The sequence below is a fragment of the Camarhynchus parvulus genome, chromosome 1A, assembly GCF_901933205.1.
Source record: "Camarhynchus parvulus chromosome 1A, STF_HiC, whole genome shotgun sequence".
NCBI classification, from domain to species: domain Eukaryota; kingdom Metazoa; phylum Chordata; class Aves; order Passeriformes; family Thraupidae; genus Camarhynchus; species Camarhynchus parvulus.
The window spans coordinates 14,344,425-14,362,073 of NC_044586.1; the positions used below are offsets into that span (position 1 = coordinate 14,344,425).

The 17,649-nt window shown below is 47.1% G+C and overlaps 1 protein-coding gene across 1 annotated transcript; it reads left to right on the top strand.

Moving 5' to 3' along the window:
* The first annotated feature begins 1,344 nt into the window (after window positions 1–1,344).
* On the top strand, window positions 1,345–12,797 carry LOC115909995. The gene is made up of 11 exons (XM_030959766.1): window positions 1,345–1,426; window positions 2,852–2,953; window positions 4,235–4,351; window positions 5,768–5,860; window positions 8,437–8,529; window positions 9,846–9,919; window positions 9,967–9,979; window positions 10,836–10,878; window positions 11,219–11,360; window positions 11,993–12,102; window positions 12,656–12,797. The coding sequence occupies exons 1-11, from the start codon at window positions 1,345–1,347 to the stop codon at window positions 12,795–12,797; spliced, it is 1,011 nt and encodes a 336-aa protein (XP_030815626.1).
* The last annotated feature ends 4,852 nt before the right edge of the window (window positions 12,798–17,649 follow it).

Here is a 17,649-nt window from a genome sequence, read left to right on the forward strand (position 1 = left end):
CTTGCCTGCAGCCACAAGGGAAGGGCAGCACAGATTTCTGCCTGGGATCCTGGAGGGAAGGGCAACCCCACTCCTTGCCAGGATGGACAGGATAAAGTCAGGTGTGGGTGTGGATAAACCTTCCCCTGTCCCAGACTGTTCCAAGAGCACACAGGATCCCAGAGCCTGTGAGGGGAATGGCAATCATCCCAAGGGAAAGGATCCCACAGCAGCACAGCTCTGGGCATAAAATCAGCCCCAGTCCTGTGTGGGGAAGGGAAGGAATGTCAGATTTAGGATCTGCTGGGGAAGGCCAGAGGCTGGAGACCAGCAGAGAGCAGCAAGGCCTGGAGAACAGAGACCCAACAGAAGCTGAGCTGGACAGAAAACAGAACAATGAGACCCACAATGACCTGTGAAGGAGTTGGTGAGAAGCATGAGAGTGACCCACAGGGAATGGCAACACGGTGCTCTGCTCTCTTTTCCTTGGAGATGGGTCACAGGACCGGGCAGCTCTATGGATGGGCTCTGGGTCCCCCCAGAGAGCTCTCCTCAGGTGCCTGGGCTGACAGATGGGGCCTGTAGAGTTCTTCTCCTTTCCATTGCATGGAATAAAGCTTTTCTTTGCAAAACACAAAGTAGTGCTTGTGTGTGGGTGGGTGAAGCTTTGGGAACTCAAGACATTTCCAATCCAGAACCACTTCCCAACCCAGGTGACCTCAGGGAAACCATGAACTGTGGTGTTGTGAGGTTCCCAGGAGGAGGCGAGAGATGAGAATTGGACTCCATGTTCTCAGAAGGCTGATTTATTATTTTATGATATTTTATTATATTATATTAAAAGAAATTTTATGCTAATACTATACTGAAGAAAGAGAAGGGATCCTTCAGAAGGCTTCACAAGTATGATAATGAAAGCTTGTGACTGACTCCTCAGAGTCTGACACAGTTGATGGTGATTGGTCATTTATTGAAAACAATTCACGTGGAACCAATCTAGATGGACCTGTTGGTCCATGGAAAATGATCTCCAGACCACATTTCCAAACAATCAGACAATTATTGTTTTCATTCTTTTCTGAGGCTTCTCAACTTCCCAGGAGAAGAAATCCTGGGGAGGGGATTTTTCAGAAAATAACATGGAGACAATGAACTTGTATTTTCTCATGTTGCTGACATAAATCCATGTGCCTTCAAACGATGAAGTAGAAATAGACTTCTCTTTTCATTTGAAGTTTCTGCATGACCAGAAGAGTCAAGAACTTCCTGCTGAAGGTTGGAGAGGGGAGGGAGCTCTGAGTCATGCCCAGCCCAGAGTGTCACTGTCACAACAGCCGAGGCAGGAGAGAGCAGAGTGGAACAAGAATGGCAGAAAATGTCATTAACTCTGACCTGAACTTGCCTGAACCACCCAGATCCAGGCTACACACCATCCCTGATGGCCAAGGTAGGTCCAGTGCTTGGCACTGAGCTTTCTTTGCATTCTCCACTCTCTCTCCCACAGCTGTTGAGAGAGTTCCTTGCAGCACCAAAGTCCCAAAGAGCCCAAGGGAAACATGAGGGCCAGGGTGGAAAACTGCAGGTGGAGTGTCCAGAGAGGGTTGTTGATATTTACAAAGGCAATTTGTTGGAAGATCTACTTTTCTCTTGCTAAGGTGCAAGTGTGAGGCAGTGTCTCTGGGGTGAGGTTAAGTGTCTTTTTTATCCATTTTGGAGAGCATTCCAGAGCAGAACATCCATTGCTGCTGGCCCTGGCCTGTTATCCCCCAGCAGACTGAGATTGCTGCAGCAAACTGCTCAGGATGGACTGGCTGCTGTTGCTGGTGCTCACAGCAGTCTCCTGCACAGCTCTTCCTGCTCCCTGAGCACATCAGGCACTGCCTGGGGGCTTCTCCTCCTGCTCTGGCTGTACCAACTGCTTGTTGAATGCACAAGTCTGAGAAAATGTTTCATGGACAGATTTAGTCTGATTTAGGATCAAACACTTTGCAAAATTCTAACCGAGGATTTATCTTTCTTTAATGAGTTTGAAATGGTTGCATAAATGTTTGCACTGGATTTGCAATATCTGCCATAAAAGTACATCCTAAAAATTAACAGACTTCATAGAGTGTGTCTCTGTCTTTCATTTTCATTTTTCTTCCCCTTTTTTCTAACCTGCTTTCACTCTGGCAGAAATTATTTCTTGCCATCCAATGCATTTTCTTTTGCACAAAGTGTGAACCCTCTGCATCTCATTGCAGATGGGTGGAGTTACTAACAGCCCAGGAAATGGGGTTTACCACCCCTTTTAATAGATGCATTCTCAGCTGACTTGACAGGGATCCAGAATTGATGTTACCTGATTAAAAGGTTCATTTTCATTATAATTTCAAGTTTTTATACATTTTCAATAACAATTTAATGTTTCTCTTCTTCTGTGTTTTTTGCAAATGCCTACCATTTTCTTATTTTGTGCACAAAGCTTCCCAGATACTGGTCTCTAGCTTTCAGACAAGAGCTTCTTTCCTGCCTGGATCCCATTCTCTCTGAGCAGTTCTTTTTAGTTCCTCTTTACTGAGCCCCCTCCCCTTTAGGCAGCTCCCTCTGTCACCCACCCACCCTCTGTGTGTCCTTCTGCAGTCCAGGGCTTGGAGAACTCTCCTGCTTTTCCCCTCTCCTCAAACCCATGGCAGGTTGGGATCTGTTCAGTTCCCTGAGCACAGGGCTCCAGAGGCAGTGGGGAAGCAGCAGGACATTGAGCCTGGCTCCAGCCTGCCAACCTGCAATGCTCCAGAGTGCCAGTGGGAGCCTGAAAAGGCATCTTGGAATGCAGGGCTAAGGGCCTCTGTCCAGCTGCTCCCCACACCTTGATGTTTCTGCCCCTCTGTAGGTCAAAGCCATTGTTCCAGAACACAAGCTTCTCCTCTGGTTGCTGTCCTGCTTGTGATCAACCTCCTGGTGGCCATAGCCCTGTATCTGACACTCACCACGGGTAAGTCCTGCTAGAAATGGAACACTGGCAATTAATTTATGTCTGTCTGCCACTGACTGATGTCCAGGCTATGACATTCAAAGCCAGGAGGAATGGAAGTCTGCTGTGAAGGCAAAGGACAGCAGTTTTCAGCCACTCATGGCTGCGAGAGGAAATCTGTAAAATAAATGCTAGGTGGTTTGAAAGTTTTAAAATCCAATAGATAAAAAGCCAAAACCCAGTTTAAAACTGACAAGGTTCAAACACTGCAGAATTCATGATAGAAATATTTTGAAGAAACAAGTCAAGATCAGATAATGCCTATCCTTGATCTGACTGCAATCCTTGAGAATATTTTGAGATGGTGATATTGCATCATGGCACCCAGGTGTGGCACCAAAACCCTTAAAATAATTAGGAATAAAAGCTGGTTTGGGAGAGACAGCAAAGTTACACCTTCAAGGAATTTTTGTCATCTTACTGAAATAAAAGCCTTGTGCTCAGTGTCTGCATAGATTTCACTGAGCTCATCACAATCTCTGACCTGCCTAGACAGACTAATTCCATAGAAAGAAAACATTCTCATCTCAATGAAAAAATGTTAATAATTATTACAGCCTTTCCTTTGCAAGTTTTCAAGGAATAAGTTTTAACTGTCAGCTATTTCTCATTTTCTCTTTCCATCTTTTGATCATTGAGTAAGTCTGAAAGGTTTCCACAGCCAATCACACTCAAGTCCCAGACTCTCCCAACTACTCAGAGCTACCCATGGTGAAAAAATGTCAAAATCTTTAATGGATTTGGTGTAAAACATAGGCTTGGGTGGTGTAATTGCTTTTTGGTTTTTCAGTGCAAAGAGTTCAGGGCACATACCTGATAGTGCTCTGATGTGTACAAAATGTTCAATACCAGAGCAAGGACAAATTAAAAAGGAATAATATACTAAGACAACAGAAGGAGGTGAAATTGGCTGCATTTAATAGAGCACAAAAACTGGGCTTGCTGTTGTTTGTCTCTCACTGCTGTGGTTCCCTGTGTGCTGTGCCTCACACCCACCTCTGCTCTGGGAAGGGGCTGGAGCAGTTCTGGGTCAGTTCTGGAGTTTGGCCCTTGGGAAGGGAACACCTTGGTGTGCGCTGCAGCTGTGAGGGTTGTTTGCCATGAATGAGCAAAGAGGTGGAGGTGGCATTTTGTGTTGGCTGATGGGGCAGCCAAAGAGGTCCAGCAGGGCTCTGCCAGTGCCTGGCACAGTGGTCATTCCTTGCCAGTAACAATTCTTATTTCTGGATGGTCCAACTGCAGGCAGCCAACAGGACTCAACAGCACTGACCTCCAGCAGCCAAAATGTCTCAGCACCATTGTCCCCCAGCAGCCAAGAGGAGTCAACAGAGTTGCCCCCCAGCCATGAGGAGGCACCAGGTAGGCAACCCTGTGTCTTTGCAAAGGAAGTGTCCAGAAGCCTGTTGGATTGATGGTTAAGGTAGACAGAAAAGGAACTCTGCCAGGATTTTGTTCAGAAGGAAAACAACAAAGTACAACGAAGTACTGACATTTATTCCATAAGCCAGAATGTCCTTAAGATGATAGAAAACCTTCTCTCTGGGTCTGTGTTGGACAGCAGGATGGTTTTGAGTGTTTCAGAAATATGGAACATTCTATGTCTTATTTTGTGCCCATATCATTAAACTTTACACTTGTCCATGTGCATTCTCCCCTGCTGGTTTGCATTTAGCCCATAACTGTGTCACACCTCCACATTTAGCATGATCTGCAGTTTTCAGGCTCCCACATTTTAACCATTCTCCCCATTTGTGTATGGATGTGAACTGAATGGGACACTCAGAGACCAGCAGTGAAAAGTGAACAACAGGAGATGAGGAAGAAGAGAAAGGGCATTGAAGATACTTTGCTGTCAAAGTTTCACAAGCAAAACTCTCACATTTTCCTCAGGGAATTCCTAATGCTGGAAGCTGTGGAGCCACCATCCCAGAGAGATTCCAACCTGCCTCTGCTTGGTCCTGGACATCCTGCTCTGGCCAACCCCTCAGCAGGGGAGCTGGGCTCAGGGATGTGAAAAGATCAATTCAGTCCTAAACCACTCTGTTAGTGTGTGCTCAGGACAGCAGAGCAGATGTTCCCAGAGATCCTCTAGAACTTTCTTGTTTATTTTCTTGTGGTGAGTTCACATCAGATCTGTTACCTCCCAGTGCCCAAGTGGAAAGAGAGCTCTAAGAGTGGGGTTAAAAAACAGCATTAGCATTATCTGCCAGCAGGTATCCCTTGGGATTTGTTAGTACATCCATGTTATATTTAGGGCATACCTTTTATAGTCCTTGTGGCTCCTCCCAAGGAACTGCCTTGAACTGAAAAATCTGCCCAGTTCTGACTCTGTCATTCCTGACACAAGGGATTGATTCATTCTCTCTACCATGACTTTCTCTGCTGAATGTTTCCTGCAGAGCCAACCATCCTGCCTGGATCCCATTCTCTCAGAGCAGCCCTTTTTAATTCCTCTTTACTGAGCCCCCTCCCCTTTAGGCAGCTCCCTCTGTCACCCACCCACCCTCTGTGTGTCCTTCTGCAGTCCAGGGCTTGGAGGACTCTCCTGCTTTTCCCCTCTCCTCAAACCCATGGCAGGTTGGGATCTGTTCAGTTCCCTGAGCACAGGGCTCCAGAGGCAGTGGGGAAGCAGCAGGACATTGAGCCTGTCTCCAGCCTGCCAACCTGCAATGCTCCAGAGTCCCAGTGGGAGCCTGAAAAGGCATCTTGGAATGCTGGAGAAAGGTGGATTATTCAGTGTTGCCATAATTTTTACTTGTTTCTGTCTCTCTCTAGGAAGAAGTTGCTGTTCCACAACACGAGTTGCTGTCCTGGTCACTGAGATAATCTTGCTCCTCCTGCTCATTGTTGTGTGTCAGATACTCCAATGTAAGTGCTCTACATGGAATAACAGCAATTAACTTGTGTCTCTCTGCCACTGGCTGAGGTCCAGGCCATGACATCCAAGGCCAGCAGGAACAGAAGTCTGGTTTGGAAGGCCAAGGACAGCAGTTTTTAGCCAAGCATGGCTGTAAGAGGAAATGTGTATGAGAATCAAGTGGTTTAAAAGTTTTAAAATTGCAACAGAAAAAAAAAGAACAAGCCCCAATGAAAACTGACAACGTTCAAACACTGAAGAATTCATTATACAAATGTTATGAGGAAACAACACCTGATGATAACTACTGGCCTTTTAATTGGGATATGTGAAAATATTTTAAGGAGAAGATAACTTATTGTGACTTCAAGATATGACACCAAAAATATTAACATAATTAAGAGTAAAAGCTCATTTGAAAAAGACAGCAAAGTTCAAAGTTACATCTTAAAGGCAGTTGATTTCACCCTATTCAGATAAAAGCCTTTTGCTCAACTTCTATATACATATCCAATTTATAACAACGCATTATATGTTGGAAAAAGAAAACATCATCATCTCCATCTAGAAAAAAATCGGGGCCATATAGTACTTCCTTTGAAAGTTTTCAAGGAATCATTTTTAAATTTCAGATGGTTTTGCTCATTACTTTCCATCCTTTGATAGTTGAGTAAACTTGTGACACTCCCACAATCAATCACAGATTCTGACTAAATCATGTAAATTAAGTTTAGAAATTCAGTGACACCAAGGGCCTCACACAAAAACCTCTGCATCAAGCACCTCTGATACCAAATTACACAAGGAATCTTGGGAGGCGCAGGAAATGTTCCCAGTGCAGCTTCACTCGGAGAGAGTAGCAACCAATTCCCTTGGATTTGGGAGACAGGTTTGGAGCGTGAATAAGAATTGTTATTGAATTAATTCGTATAAGTCTAAATTGTTTCAGTGCTGGAAAGCTCTTTTTAATTAATGCCATGTAGTTTCATCAGACATGATGAAAATGCAAAGTGTTGGCATCAGGGATCCCAGATCCCTTCTAGGTCACAGGGCAGTGCTCTTTAAATACCATCCAGCTCTGATGGATGGTGCCTCTTACTCACATCCAGACAGAATTCTGACTGCCAGAGTCCCCTCACTAACCCAGTTTGGCAGTTCTCCAGGAAATTCACTCTTCCCAATTCACTCTTTCTTGGGATGGAAGCTGCTCTCCTGGGCCTGGCTGAAACCCTGCCTGCCCATGGCAAGTGGGCAATGAATCCCCTGCTTTGCTTTGCTTGCATGCATGCTTGCTCTTCTTCTATAAAAGCACCTTTATCCCAGCCCAGGAGTTTTGTCCCTTTTAGCCTGGCCCATCTCCCTTCTCCTCTCTCCATGGAGGGGGCAGGGAGGCAGTGGCTCCATGGGGATTTTTGCCAGCTGGTGTCCAATGGCAACAGGCCCAGAGCTGCCCCTGGGGCTGCAGGAGATGCCAGCCAACGCTGAGCACAGCAGGGTGATCCCCTCTCTCAGGGCTGCTGAGGCTGTTTGATGTCCCCAGGACAGGCTTTGCCCTCTGGGCTGCCAGGGCACCTCTGGCTCCCCCTGAGTCTGGTGCAGAGCAGCACATCAGCCTGGGCATGGGACTGCTCCTGGCAGCTTCCATCTGCCCTGGGCACCAAAGCCAAACCAACCTGGCATCTGCAACGGGCAATTGCTGCTGAAACAGAGGATGTATCCTCCCACAGTTACTGCCAGCACCATGTCCACACAGCTGCCACCTCCTGTGTGGCATTCACATTCCCTGAAAAAATCCCTTTTTTGCCCACGATTTTTCTCCTGGGAAGTGGAGAATCCTCAGAGAAAAAGAAAACAATTCTTATCTCATTTGCTTTCCCGGTGTTGTGCTCACATGTGGAATGTGTTTGGGGATTGTTTACCCACAGGTGATTGTTTCATTGGACTCTGGTGTGATTTGTTTTCATCTTGGCCAGTCAGGGCCAAGCTATGTTGAGACTCTGGAAAGAGTCATGAGTTTTCATTATTAGCTTTGTAGCATTTAGTATGTATGCTTTCTGTATTCTTTAGTTAGTATAGTATAATGTTCTTTAGTATAATATAGAATTAGAAAGTAATAAAATACCCTTCTGAGAACACGGAGTCAGATGCATCACTCCTGCCTTCGTCAGGGCATTTCCCAGCAAATACAATACTCCAGCTCTAGGAAAGCATTCATCCTGCAGGAATTACAAACCTGGAAAGCCAAGGCCTTGTCTTATTTAGGCTGAAGTATTCCAGCTGAAATTTTTGCATATTAAGCACCTTCTGCACTTCCTGAAACAGGCTGGACCAATCCCCCTTCCTGAATGATGACTCTTCAGCCTTTCCCCTCTCCTCAAACCCATGGCAGGTTGGGATCTGTTCAGTTCCCTGAGCACAGGGCTCCAGAGCCAGGGAGGAAGCACCAGGACATTGAGCCTGGCTCCAGCCTGCAGATCTGGAAGGCTCCAGAGTCCCAGTGGGAGCCTGAAAAGGCATCTTGGAATGCAGGACAAAGGGGCTTTTGTCCAGCTGATGTCCTGATCTTTATATTTCTGTCCCTCTGTAGGTAAAAGCCATTGTTCCAGAACACAAGTTGCTGTCCTGGTTGTTGTCCTGGTTCCCATTGTAGTGGTCCTAACCCTGTCTTGGACACTCCCACGTAAATCCTGCTGGAAATGTAACACTGGCAATTAATTTGTGTCTCTCTGCCACTGACTGATGTCCAGGCCATGACATCCAAAGCCAGGAGGAGTGGAAGTCTGGTGTGAAAGCCAAGTACAACAGTCTTTAGCCACTCTTGGCTGTAGGAGGAAATCTGGAAAAAAGCCAAGGGGTTTGAAGGTTCAAAATTCCAAAAGAAAAAGATCTGCGACAAAAGGGAAAACAGCAGTGTTCAACCAGTGTTTATGGTACAAATGTTTTGAAGGAACCAGTGAAGATCAAATAATGCCCATTGGTCTTATGATTGAAATCCTTGAGAATATTTCAAGATTATGATGATGTCTTATGACATAGGGATGTGACACCAAAAATCTTACAATATTTTGAATTAAATCTCATTTCAAAAAAGCGTCAAATTTGGAAATCAGAGGAATTTATTTGCAGCTTATTTCAATGAAAACCTTGTGCTCAGTCTCTGCACTGGGTTCATAACAATTTTTAAGTTACATAAATTGATAAATGATATCTGGTAGAAAATGTATTCTTATCAACATCAGGGAAAAAAATAGATCCATTTGATTCTTCCTCTGATGGTTTTCAAGGAATCATTTTAAAATTTCATATGTCATTTCTTCTTTCCCTCCTTTGGTAGCTGAGAAAGTTTGAGAAGCTCCCACATCCAATCACTCTTAAGTCCCAGAGTTTGCCCCCTGCTCAGAGATGCACATGGGGAAGACATGGCAAAGTCATTGACCCTTGGAACTCAATAAACAGGGCTGAGAGAGGCAAGTCATTCTGCTTTTTCAGGGCACAGAGCTTAGGATTGATATCTGACAGTGCTCTAAAATTTATAAGAAATATATTCTATCCCACCCAAGGATGGGAAAAATTAAAACAAATTCTAAACCAGCACAAAGTAAAGATGTATCATTAGCATTTACTGCAGCTTTAACATTGAAAGAGGAGTCATTAGATATGGATCAAGGGCTGGCTTTAGTTCTAGTTCCTTTGTGGGTTCAGTACTCCCTTGGTGACCTGAAATATACAGACACTAAGAAACGTGACATCTAGATGGAACTCAAGGAACTAAATCATAATTAAGATGCAACTTGTGTAAATGAATTCAAATGTTGCCTTTTCCTCAGTGGAACATGACCTGACCATTTGATGGTTTTTGTAGTAGACCCATGAGCAAAGAGGCAGAGTTTGCATTCTGTGTTGGGTGATGGGGGGTCAGAGAGATCCAGCAGAGCTCTGACAGTGCCTGGCACAGTGGCCATTCCTTGCAAGCAGAAATTGTGTTCTTATTTCCAGATGGTCCAACTGCAAAGAGCCAACAGGACTCCACAACAAACATCCCTGAAGAGGCACTAGGTAGGCAATCCTCTGTCATTCCAGAGGCAGTTTCCAGAAGCCTGTGGAATTGACTGTGCAGGGGGCAGGGGAGGGTGTGTGACTGGATTTTGTTGAGAAGGGAAACAAAGAAAGAAAACCTCTCCCATCTCAGTGTTATGTTTGCCCAATTATCCCATCATAAAAAAAACCAAACAAACAATATGTTAGATAGCAGCAATTTTAACTGAATAGTTTAGAAAATATATATTGACAATATAATTTGATTAAAATAAGGGATAATTTGGTTCAGATAATAGCGCATAAGCAAAAGATAACCGCAGAGTACGGAGTGCAGGGCTCTTGGACCCCGGCCACCGCATGTACGAGCTTGCCAAGTGAAGATTCCCCCCTTATAAGCCAGGTATCAGTGTCATCTCCTCCCATTTTCGATTCATCACACTTCTACCTCTGCCCTCATCACCACCTTTACCGCGCATGCTCCACCACTCGTTTTGGTGGTCTCACAAGTGTTTGGGGGTTGTCACTGATGAAGGCCTCTCCTCTTCCTCGATGTCCTTTAATTCACCTTTGGGTTACACATGCACACCAAGCCAGTACAATGTAAGCCAGAACTAACATATTACTTACATTTAAGCATCAAAGCAATAAATCTCTTATAGCTGGCATTTTCCTGGGACCCAACCAGATTTCCCCTTCTTTCTGTTAATTTTTAGTAACTGTTGTCTCTTGCTTTTTCCTGTCCTTGAACATCTGCAGGGAGGGGAGGGTGGAGCCCCTCCTCTCCCTTTCTTTCTTGGCATTACAATTTTAACTGTTTTATTATTTCCAAATATTAATTACTGTATCAATATTGTTTACTGTTTCAATTTTGTCAGCACGAATCATACCTATTTACCACATCAGGAATACAAACCTCATCCTGGACACTCCAAGGATGAGCTTTGGAAGGCACAGGAAGAACAATCCCTCTGGAAGCCCAGCACTGCAGGGAGCAGGATGGATCATGTGCCTCCTCTGCTTTTCCAAGGCCCCCCATTACCAGCCTTTGAACTCAGTGCAATTCTCTGTGGCTGTTTGGGAGCTGCTGAGCAAAGATGGGAAAGGCTGGATCATGTTTGCTGTGCTGCTCCCTGTCTGGCTCCTGCCTGCTGATTCTGGGCTGCCATCAGCTCCAGAGGCTCTGGGGGATCCCTGGTGCTCTGCTGACAATTCTCAGCAGGAGCACACAGACGTTTCTGGGGCTGGAATGGTCTCTCTGACCTCTCTTTTGTTGTGGCATCCTTTGGTCCGTGTGAACATGGATTTTACACATCTCTTCTTCCCTTCTGCAGGCTGCCCCCAACATGGGAAAAACATGGGAGAAAATGCTACATCTTTTTTCCAGAGGAGAACCCAAAGGACTGGAATGCCTCCCGTGCAGAATGCACAGCCAAGGGCTCAGACCTGGTGGTCATTGACAGCAGGGAAGAGCTGGTGAGATCCAGCTGCTGGGGCAGCTGCTCGGGGGGCTGGAGCTGCCTGGCCAAGGGCTGAGCAGTGACACTTGTGCCAGCTCCTGTCCCATGTCCCTGGGCTCTGGGACCTGCTGCCAGCCATGGACAGCCCAGGCCTGGCAGTGGCAGCAAAGGCCTGCACAGGGAGAGGCCTCCTGGGCCTTGGAGTCCTGTCCCTGGAAGCTTCTGTGCCCAGGTCTGATCCCATGGCAAGGAGCAAAGTCCCTGCCCAGCTGGCTGGGCTTTTCCAGGGATTTAGCACCCAGGCCATGGAGCTTGAACACACACTTCTTTGTGAGAGCCATGGCTGAGACAAAACCTGAAAAGGCTTTGCCACCCCCATCCAAAGGGAAAAGTGTCCACAGCTGTCAAGTCAAACCTGTTAAGCTCCAAATTACACCTGTAATGGTACCACAGGTATATTCTTACATTTGTTATATTCATAAAGGGCCTCCAAAAGGAAGAAATGCAATCCTCTGGAGCTGTGGGCAGAGGTGCTGTGGCTGGATGCACACTGCACTCTCTGTGCTGCCTGTTTAGCACTGAGCCTTCTGGGCCTCTGCTCAAGAAAATGGCATTTTCATGTGTTCCCATTGTTGGCTTCCTTTCCAGAATTACCTTAGATCACAATCAAGACATAAATACTACTTACTTGGTCTCACACGCTCTGCAGAGGAGCAGAAGTGGAAGTGGATCAACAACGTGGAGCATGACCCAGCCATGTGAGCTCCTTCCAGCAAGTCCCTGCCATGCAGTGTCTGGGAAGAGGAAAATGCCAAAGGCAGAGCAAAGAGCAGAGAGCCCAAGGGAGATCAGGGACTGTGCTTTGGGGGAAGCTGATTGCTGGAGATGCAGGTGCTTCAGCACAAGCCTGTGCCAAGGAAAGGGAGCCTTGCAGGGCCAGGGAACACAGGGCTGTCCTGTAGGGATGGCAGGAGAGGACACAGCTGGAGTTCTGCTGGGGAAGGAAGGATCTGGCTGGATGCAGCTCCCTGGGGAAAGGAAGGACACAGGAGGCAGGGACAAGAGAGAGGGAGATGTCAGCACCATTGGCTGGAGGGGACCAAAGCCGGGGAATGTTTCTGGATGGGAAAGCATTGCCCAGAACTTTTGTGGAGATGTGGGGAGCAGCAGTGAGGAATGGGAGGGAGATTCCAGCACGGCAGTTCCTGGTCCCAGTGGCAGTAACACAGCTTAGCAGCCAGGCCAGATGCCACTCTGCCTTTCACTGCATGTCAGGAATGTAACCAAAATTGACTTTTTTCCCCTATTCAGGTTCCGTATAGTTGGACCTTCCACTGACTATCTCTGCACAGTCATTGGATTTGGTGAAGTACAAACTGCACCTTGTGGTGAATCCTCAACAACACAAAATATGTGTGAAAAAGCTGCAACAATTTCCAACAGGCATCTGTAGAAGAGCTAAAACCAAGAGGTGCAGGCTGATCTGTTCTGCCCAGCTTCCTATAGGAACCATGGATGGGATGTGTCTCATTTGCCTTGAGCTGCCCAGTCTCTGCTCCCAGGCTCTCCTGCTGCCTCTCTCCAGCCTCGGGGCTGAGCTCAGCCCAGCCTTTCCCTGCTGCTGTCTGAGCCTGGATGGATCCCCTCTGGAAGAGCTGGCCCTGGCACACAGGAGGAGTCTGGCACTGTCTCATGCCAGAGGTGGCACTGCCAGGCAGGCACTGCCAGGGGAGAGGAGTCCAGCCTGGGCACAGGGGTGATCCCAAACAGATCCTGACTCTGCAAGTCACATCCATCCACAGCCCTGTGTTCCCAGCCCTGCCTGGGCACAAGGAGACCCTTCCCCAGCTGGCCACAGCCTGGCCTTGCCTGCAGCCACAAGGGAAGGGCAGCACAGATTTCTGCCTGGGATCCTGGAGGGAAGGGCAACCCCACTCCTTGCCAGGATGGACAGGATAAAGTCAGGTGTGGGTGTGGATAAACCTTCCCCTGTCCCAGACTGTTCCAAGAGCACACAGGATCCCAGAGCCTGTGAGGGGAATGGCAATCATCCCAAGGGAAAGGATCCCACAGCAGCACAGTCTGGGCATAAAATCAGCCCCAGTCCTGTGTGGGGAAGGGAAGGAATGTCAGATTTAGGATCTGCTGCGGAAAGCCAGAGGCTGGAGACCAGCAGAGAGCAGCAAGGCCTGGAGAACAGAGACCCAACAGAAGCTGAGCTGGACAGAAAACAGAACAATGAGACCCACAGTGACCTGTGAAGGAGCTGGTGAGAAGCATGAGAGTGACCCACAGGGAATGGCAACACGGTGCTCTGCTCTCTTTTCCTTGGAGATGGGTCACAGGAGGAAATTATGCCTGAAGGCTTTTCCTGCTCAGAAATGTTCAAGCCAACAGCAGAACCAGGTGGCACCTGGAAAACAGAGCTGTGATCAGGAAAGAGGGAATATCACCTAAACTCTGCCCATGTTCTTCAGTGGTTCTTGGTACCCTGGGTCTTGTGTGACTCCAATAATATTTCTTCTTGCTGTGTCCTTTAGGCAGAATCATTCCTCCTTTATTGGTGCCTTTCATGGCTCTCTCCTTCAGCTCCAGGGTGGAGAAAGCTCTGTCAAGTCCTTGAAGAAGTGACACTCACATCCTGGTTTACCACTGGGGAAAAAATTTGTTCAATTAAAAAATCTATACACAGCATGCTGTGGCCATTGGAAGGGAAAATGGAATCCTACAGGAAAAACTCTCTCTTTCTAAATTGAAAGCAGATTTTGACATCCCTCACACCAGCCATCCTCCTCACTGACTGCTTGCATCAAGATGCTTTGGAAATGTGTTTGCAGTTCTTTCCCTGACTTTCCATCCCCAAAGAACAGAGTAAGAACATGGAGCTGTAGCAGAACTATCCCAGTGTCAGACCCCAGGATCTGTACTGTTATTCCAGAAGGAAGATAAGCTGGAGGGGCTCTTTGCTTGCACTCATTTTACTGGAGAGGGTGGGAGAGCATTCTCTGTTGTGTTATAGATTTTTGCCTTCTATTTTCATATTCCAGCTGCTGTGATCCCTTGGATCAAGTAGGCTCTCCTGAAGGCAGGGCCAGGGAAAAATCTCTTCCCTGGGAGCCACTGGCCCTCAGTTGGAGCCTTCAGCAGGCAGCAGAGGCAGCAGCTGTGCACCAGAGGGGTGGGAAGGGGAAGCCACCCTGGGGCCACTGTGGAACTGCACAAACCCCATCAAACCCAGAAAGCCACAGGAGGTCTCAGGACTCCAGAGCAACTACAGCTTGCAAGGAAATCCCTACCAAGGGCAGAAGTTTAAATGAAAGTGCTTTGTTTCCTTTGCCTCTGTGTTGTTCTTGTTCACAATTCTCTGATCTTGTCAGCTAAGTTTTACAATAAACTTCCACTTTACAGCTTGTGATTCTTGGATTACCTCTGGCATCCCTACTGCAAGAGAAGGGTGAAACATTTCCTCCTCACTCTGGTGTGGTCAGGGTCTAATCCTGATGCCAAGGCCGAGCAATCCCAGTGTGACCTCTCGCTCCTTCCATGCTCAGTGCCTCAGGGAATGCCAGGCTGGTTCAATTCTTGCTGCAGCTGGGCAATGGGTGACACTCCCTGGGACAGGCCAGGCTGGCAGCACCAGCCCCAGAAGGGCACATCCTGGACCCAGGACTGGCTCCTTTAGTGACCTTTATCAAGGAAAACCTGTGACAGGGACACCTCCAAGAGCTGATCCTCGGGGCTCACCCTACTTCTATGGACATGTATCACAACTGTGTCTCAAGCCAGCTGTGGTATTTAGGATGCATTTAGTGGAAAAAATGGTCTGAGTATCTTGGCAAAAATCACAATCAGGGGATTTTGATTTTATTGTAGGAGAAAACAGTGAATGAAGGCAAGGTTCTCAAAGAAACCACCCCAAGCCATTGAAAAGCCCAGAAGCTGTTGCATAGAAGTAACTAAGCAGAGACAGACATGAACAGACATCTCAGAGACAAGTGATACTTTATGTAAACAAAAGAAGTTCATGCAGTATTGCACATGCAAACAATTTTACCTGGTTCTAAATGACAAATGCACCAACACAAGAAATGCCTAATGGGCAGTTCAGGGAGGATGCACTGCCAATGCAGACTTGTTGTCAGAACAGCAAGCAGGGTTCAGGGCATACAAAGAGCACCTTAAAGGAAGCACTGACAGTGTTACAGAGCTTGCAGCAACCACTGGCAGGTTGGGTTCATTTTTAGCACACACTGGACTTTCTGGAACCATTTTGGGTTTGTGGCTGCAAAGGCTTCAAATGGGGACTGACTTTTCAAGGTGCTCAGTGTGATGTTTGCTCTGTGGTGAGTCACAAATTATCTATAGAGGAATTCTGTTCTTTCTTGGGAAGTGGCCCATGGCAATCTCATGGGATTTAATAGGACCAAGTGCTGGTGCTGTACCTGGGATCAATCCAGGCAGGGGATGAGCAGAGGGAGCAGCCCTGGCAGAAGGACTTGGGGGGGCTGTGGGTGAGAGCTGGCCCTGCCCCAACCCAGAGCCCCCCTGTGCTGGGCTGCACCCAGAGCCCCAGAGCCCCAGGGCAGGGGGGATTCTGCCCCTCTGCCCCTCTCTGCTGAGCCCCCCCTGCAGGGCTGCATCCAGCCCTGGGATCCCAGCACAGGAAGCACAGGGAGCTGCTGGAGCCAGGCCAGAGCAGGGACACCAAGGGGATCAGAGGGATGGAGCAGCTCTGCTGGGAAGAAAGGCTGAGGGAATTGGGATTGTTCAGCCTGGAGAAGAGAAGGCTCCAGAGTGACTTCATTGTGCCCCTCCAGTGCCTGAAGGGAGCTTGTAAAAAAAGAGGGAGAGAGACTTTTTACATGAGCAGATGGGGACAGGACAAGAGCAAACAGTTTTGAACTAAAATAGAAAAGATTTAAAGCAGATATTAGCAGATATTAGGAAAAATACCCAGAGGGTTGCTGAGCCCCTGGCAAAGGGTGCCCAGAGAAGCTGTGGCTGCCCCATCCCTGGCAGTGTCCAAGGCCAGGCTGGATGGGGCTCTGAGCAACCTGGGATAGTGGGAGGCATCCCTGCCCATGGCAGAGGGGTTGGAATTAAAGTCTATTCCAATCCAAACCATTCCATTATTCTATGAGTGACAAAAGGTAATCAATGATTATTTGGGGTAGCAGCAGGCAGGAGGCAGCACCACAGGATCCAACTCTGACTTTTCAAGTCAGTCCCATGAAAGCCCTCCTGTACAATGCCATGCTTTTTCCTTAGAATGTTTGCATTTTTATCCCTACATCATGGCAGTATTTTAAAGTAACTTTCCAGTGATTCACTTTGGAGGGTATTTCTGCCTTTAGCCTTCAAAAATTCCTATCTTGTTAACCAACTTTTATTTTAGGAATTGTCTGGAGGCTTCTTAGCCAAACTGATCAGGGAAAGTGAAGGTGAAGGTGAGTGTCTCAGTTACAAGCATCTGGGGTTAGTAACAGTAGTTTTGGAGGTCAGATGATTCACAGCTATGTTGACAGCATTTCTCAGGGTTTTTTTGCCAGCCTGGAGAATCTCGTGCAGCTGTGAGAATTACCTTCTGTACTTGTGGGTGAGCACGAAGAGAGCGCTCACTTCAGAATGCTCTGTGGTTAAAAGCCACAATGCTATTTTTGACCTCAGTGACAGGCAGGACTGAATGGCAGGAGCCCAAGCCACTCCTTCAGAGCAAATAAATGCTGAATAAACTGTTCTTAGAATGCCAGCTGTGCCCACGCCAATGTTGCACTGTCTCCTTGTATGTAAAACATGCTCTACATCAAGCACATACTGAAACTCCCTGCTGCCCTAATTCCCCCCTCTCATATTCTGCCCCTCTGGATTCATGTCTTGGAAAACCTCTGGAAAAGTCTCCAGCTTGTGCTCTCTGGACCCATCACCTCTTTTCTCTCCTGGGGATCCTCCTTCCCCAGCCTCCCTGAAGCCACTGTGCCTTAAGCCTTGTCACACATATCTTTTGGATTCTTCATCCTTTTATCTTTCCTTTTCCTCCCCAGTGCCTTCCTGGGAACTGTGACCAGTCAAGCTCTCCCAGTTCAGTGCTTAAATGAATTCCTGCTGCAAGCAGAGGCTAAAATCAACTGCAATTTAAATTATCCTTATGGAAGTATAAAGATTATATGGTTCTTTCTAAGCTGTAAACATAAACACCTGGAGATGATTTTCAGCAACTCACCACTGCTCAGAATACGTGACAATCAAAGTAATTGGAGACTGCAGTGAAAGCTTAAAGTGTAACCCCCCATTCCAATGGTTTTCTG

Bases quoted from the DNA above. Each gene is read 5' to 3' on its own strand.
- LOC115909995 (XM_030959766.1), top strand. From the start codon at position 1,345: ATGGCAGAAAATGTCATTAACTCTGACCTGAACTTGCCTGAACCACCC. The intron at 5,861-8,436 runs GTAAGTGCTCTA...GTCCCTCTGTAG, and splicing joins TGTGTGTCAGATACTCCAAT to GTAAAAGCCATTGTTCCAGA. The intron at 10,879-11,218 runs GCAGGATGGATC...TCCCTTCTGCAG, and splicing joins GAAGCCCAGCACTGCAGGGA to GCTGCCCCCAACATGGGAAA.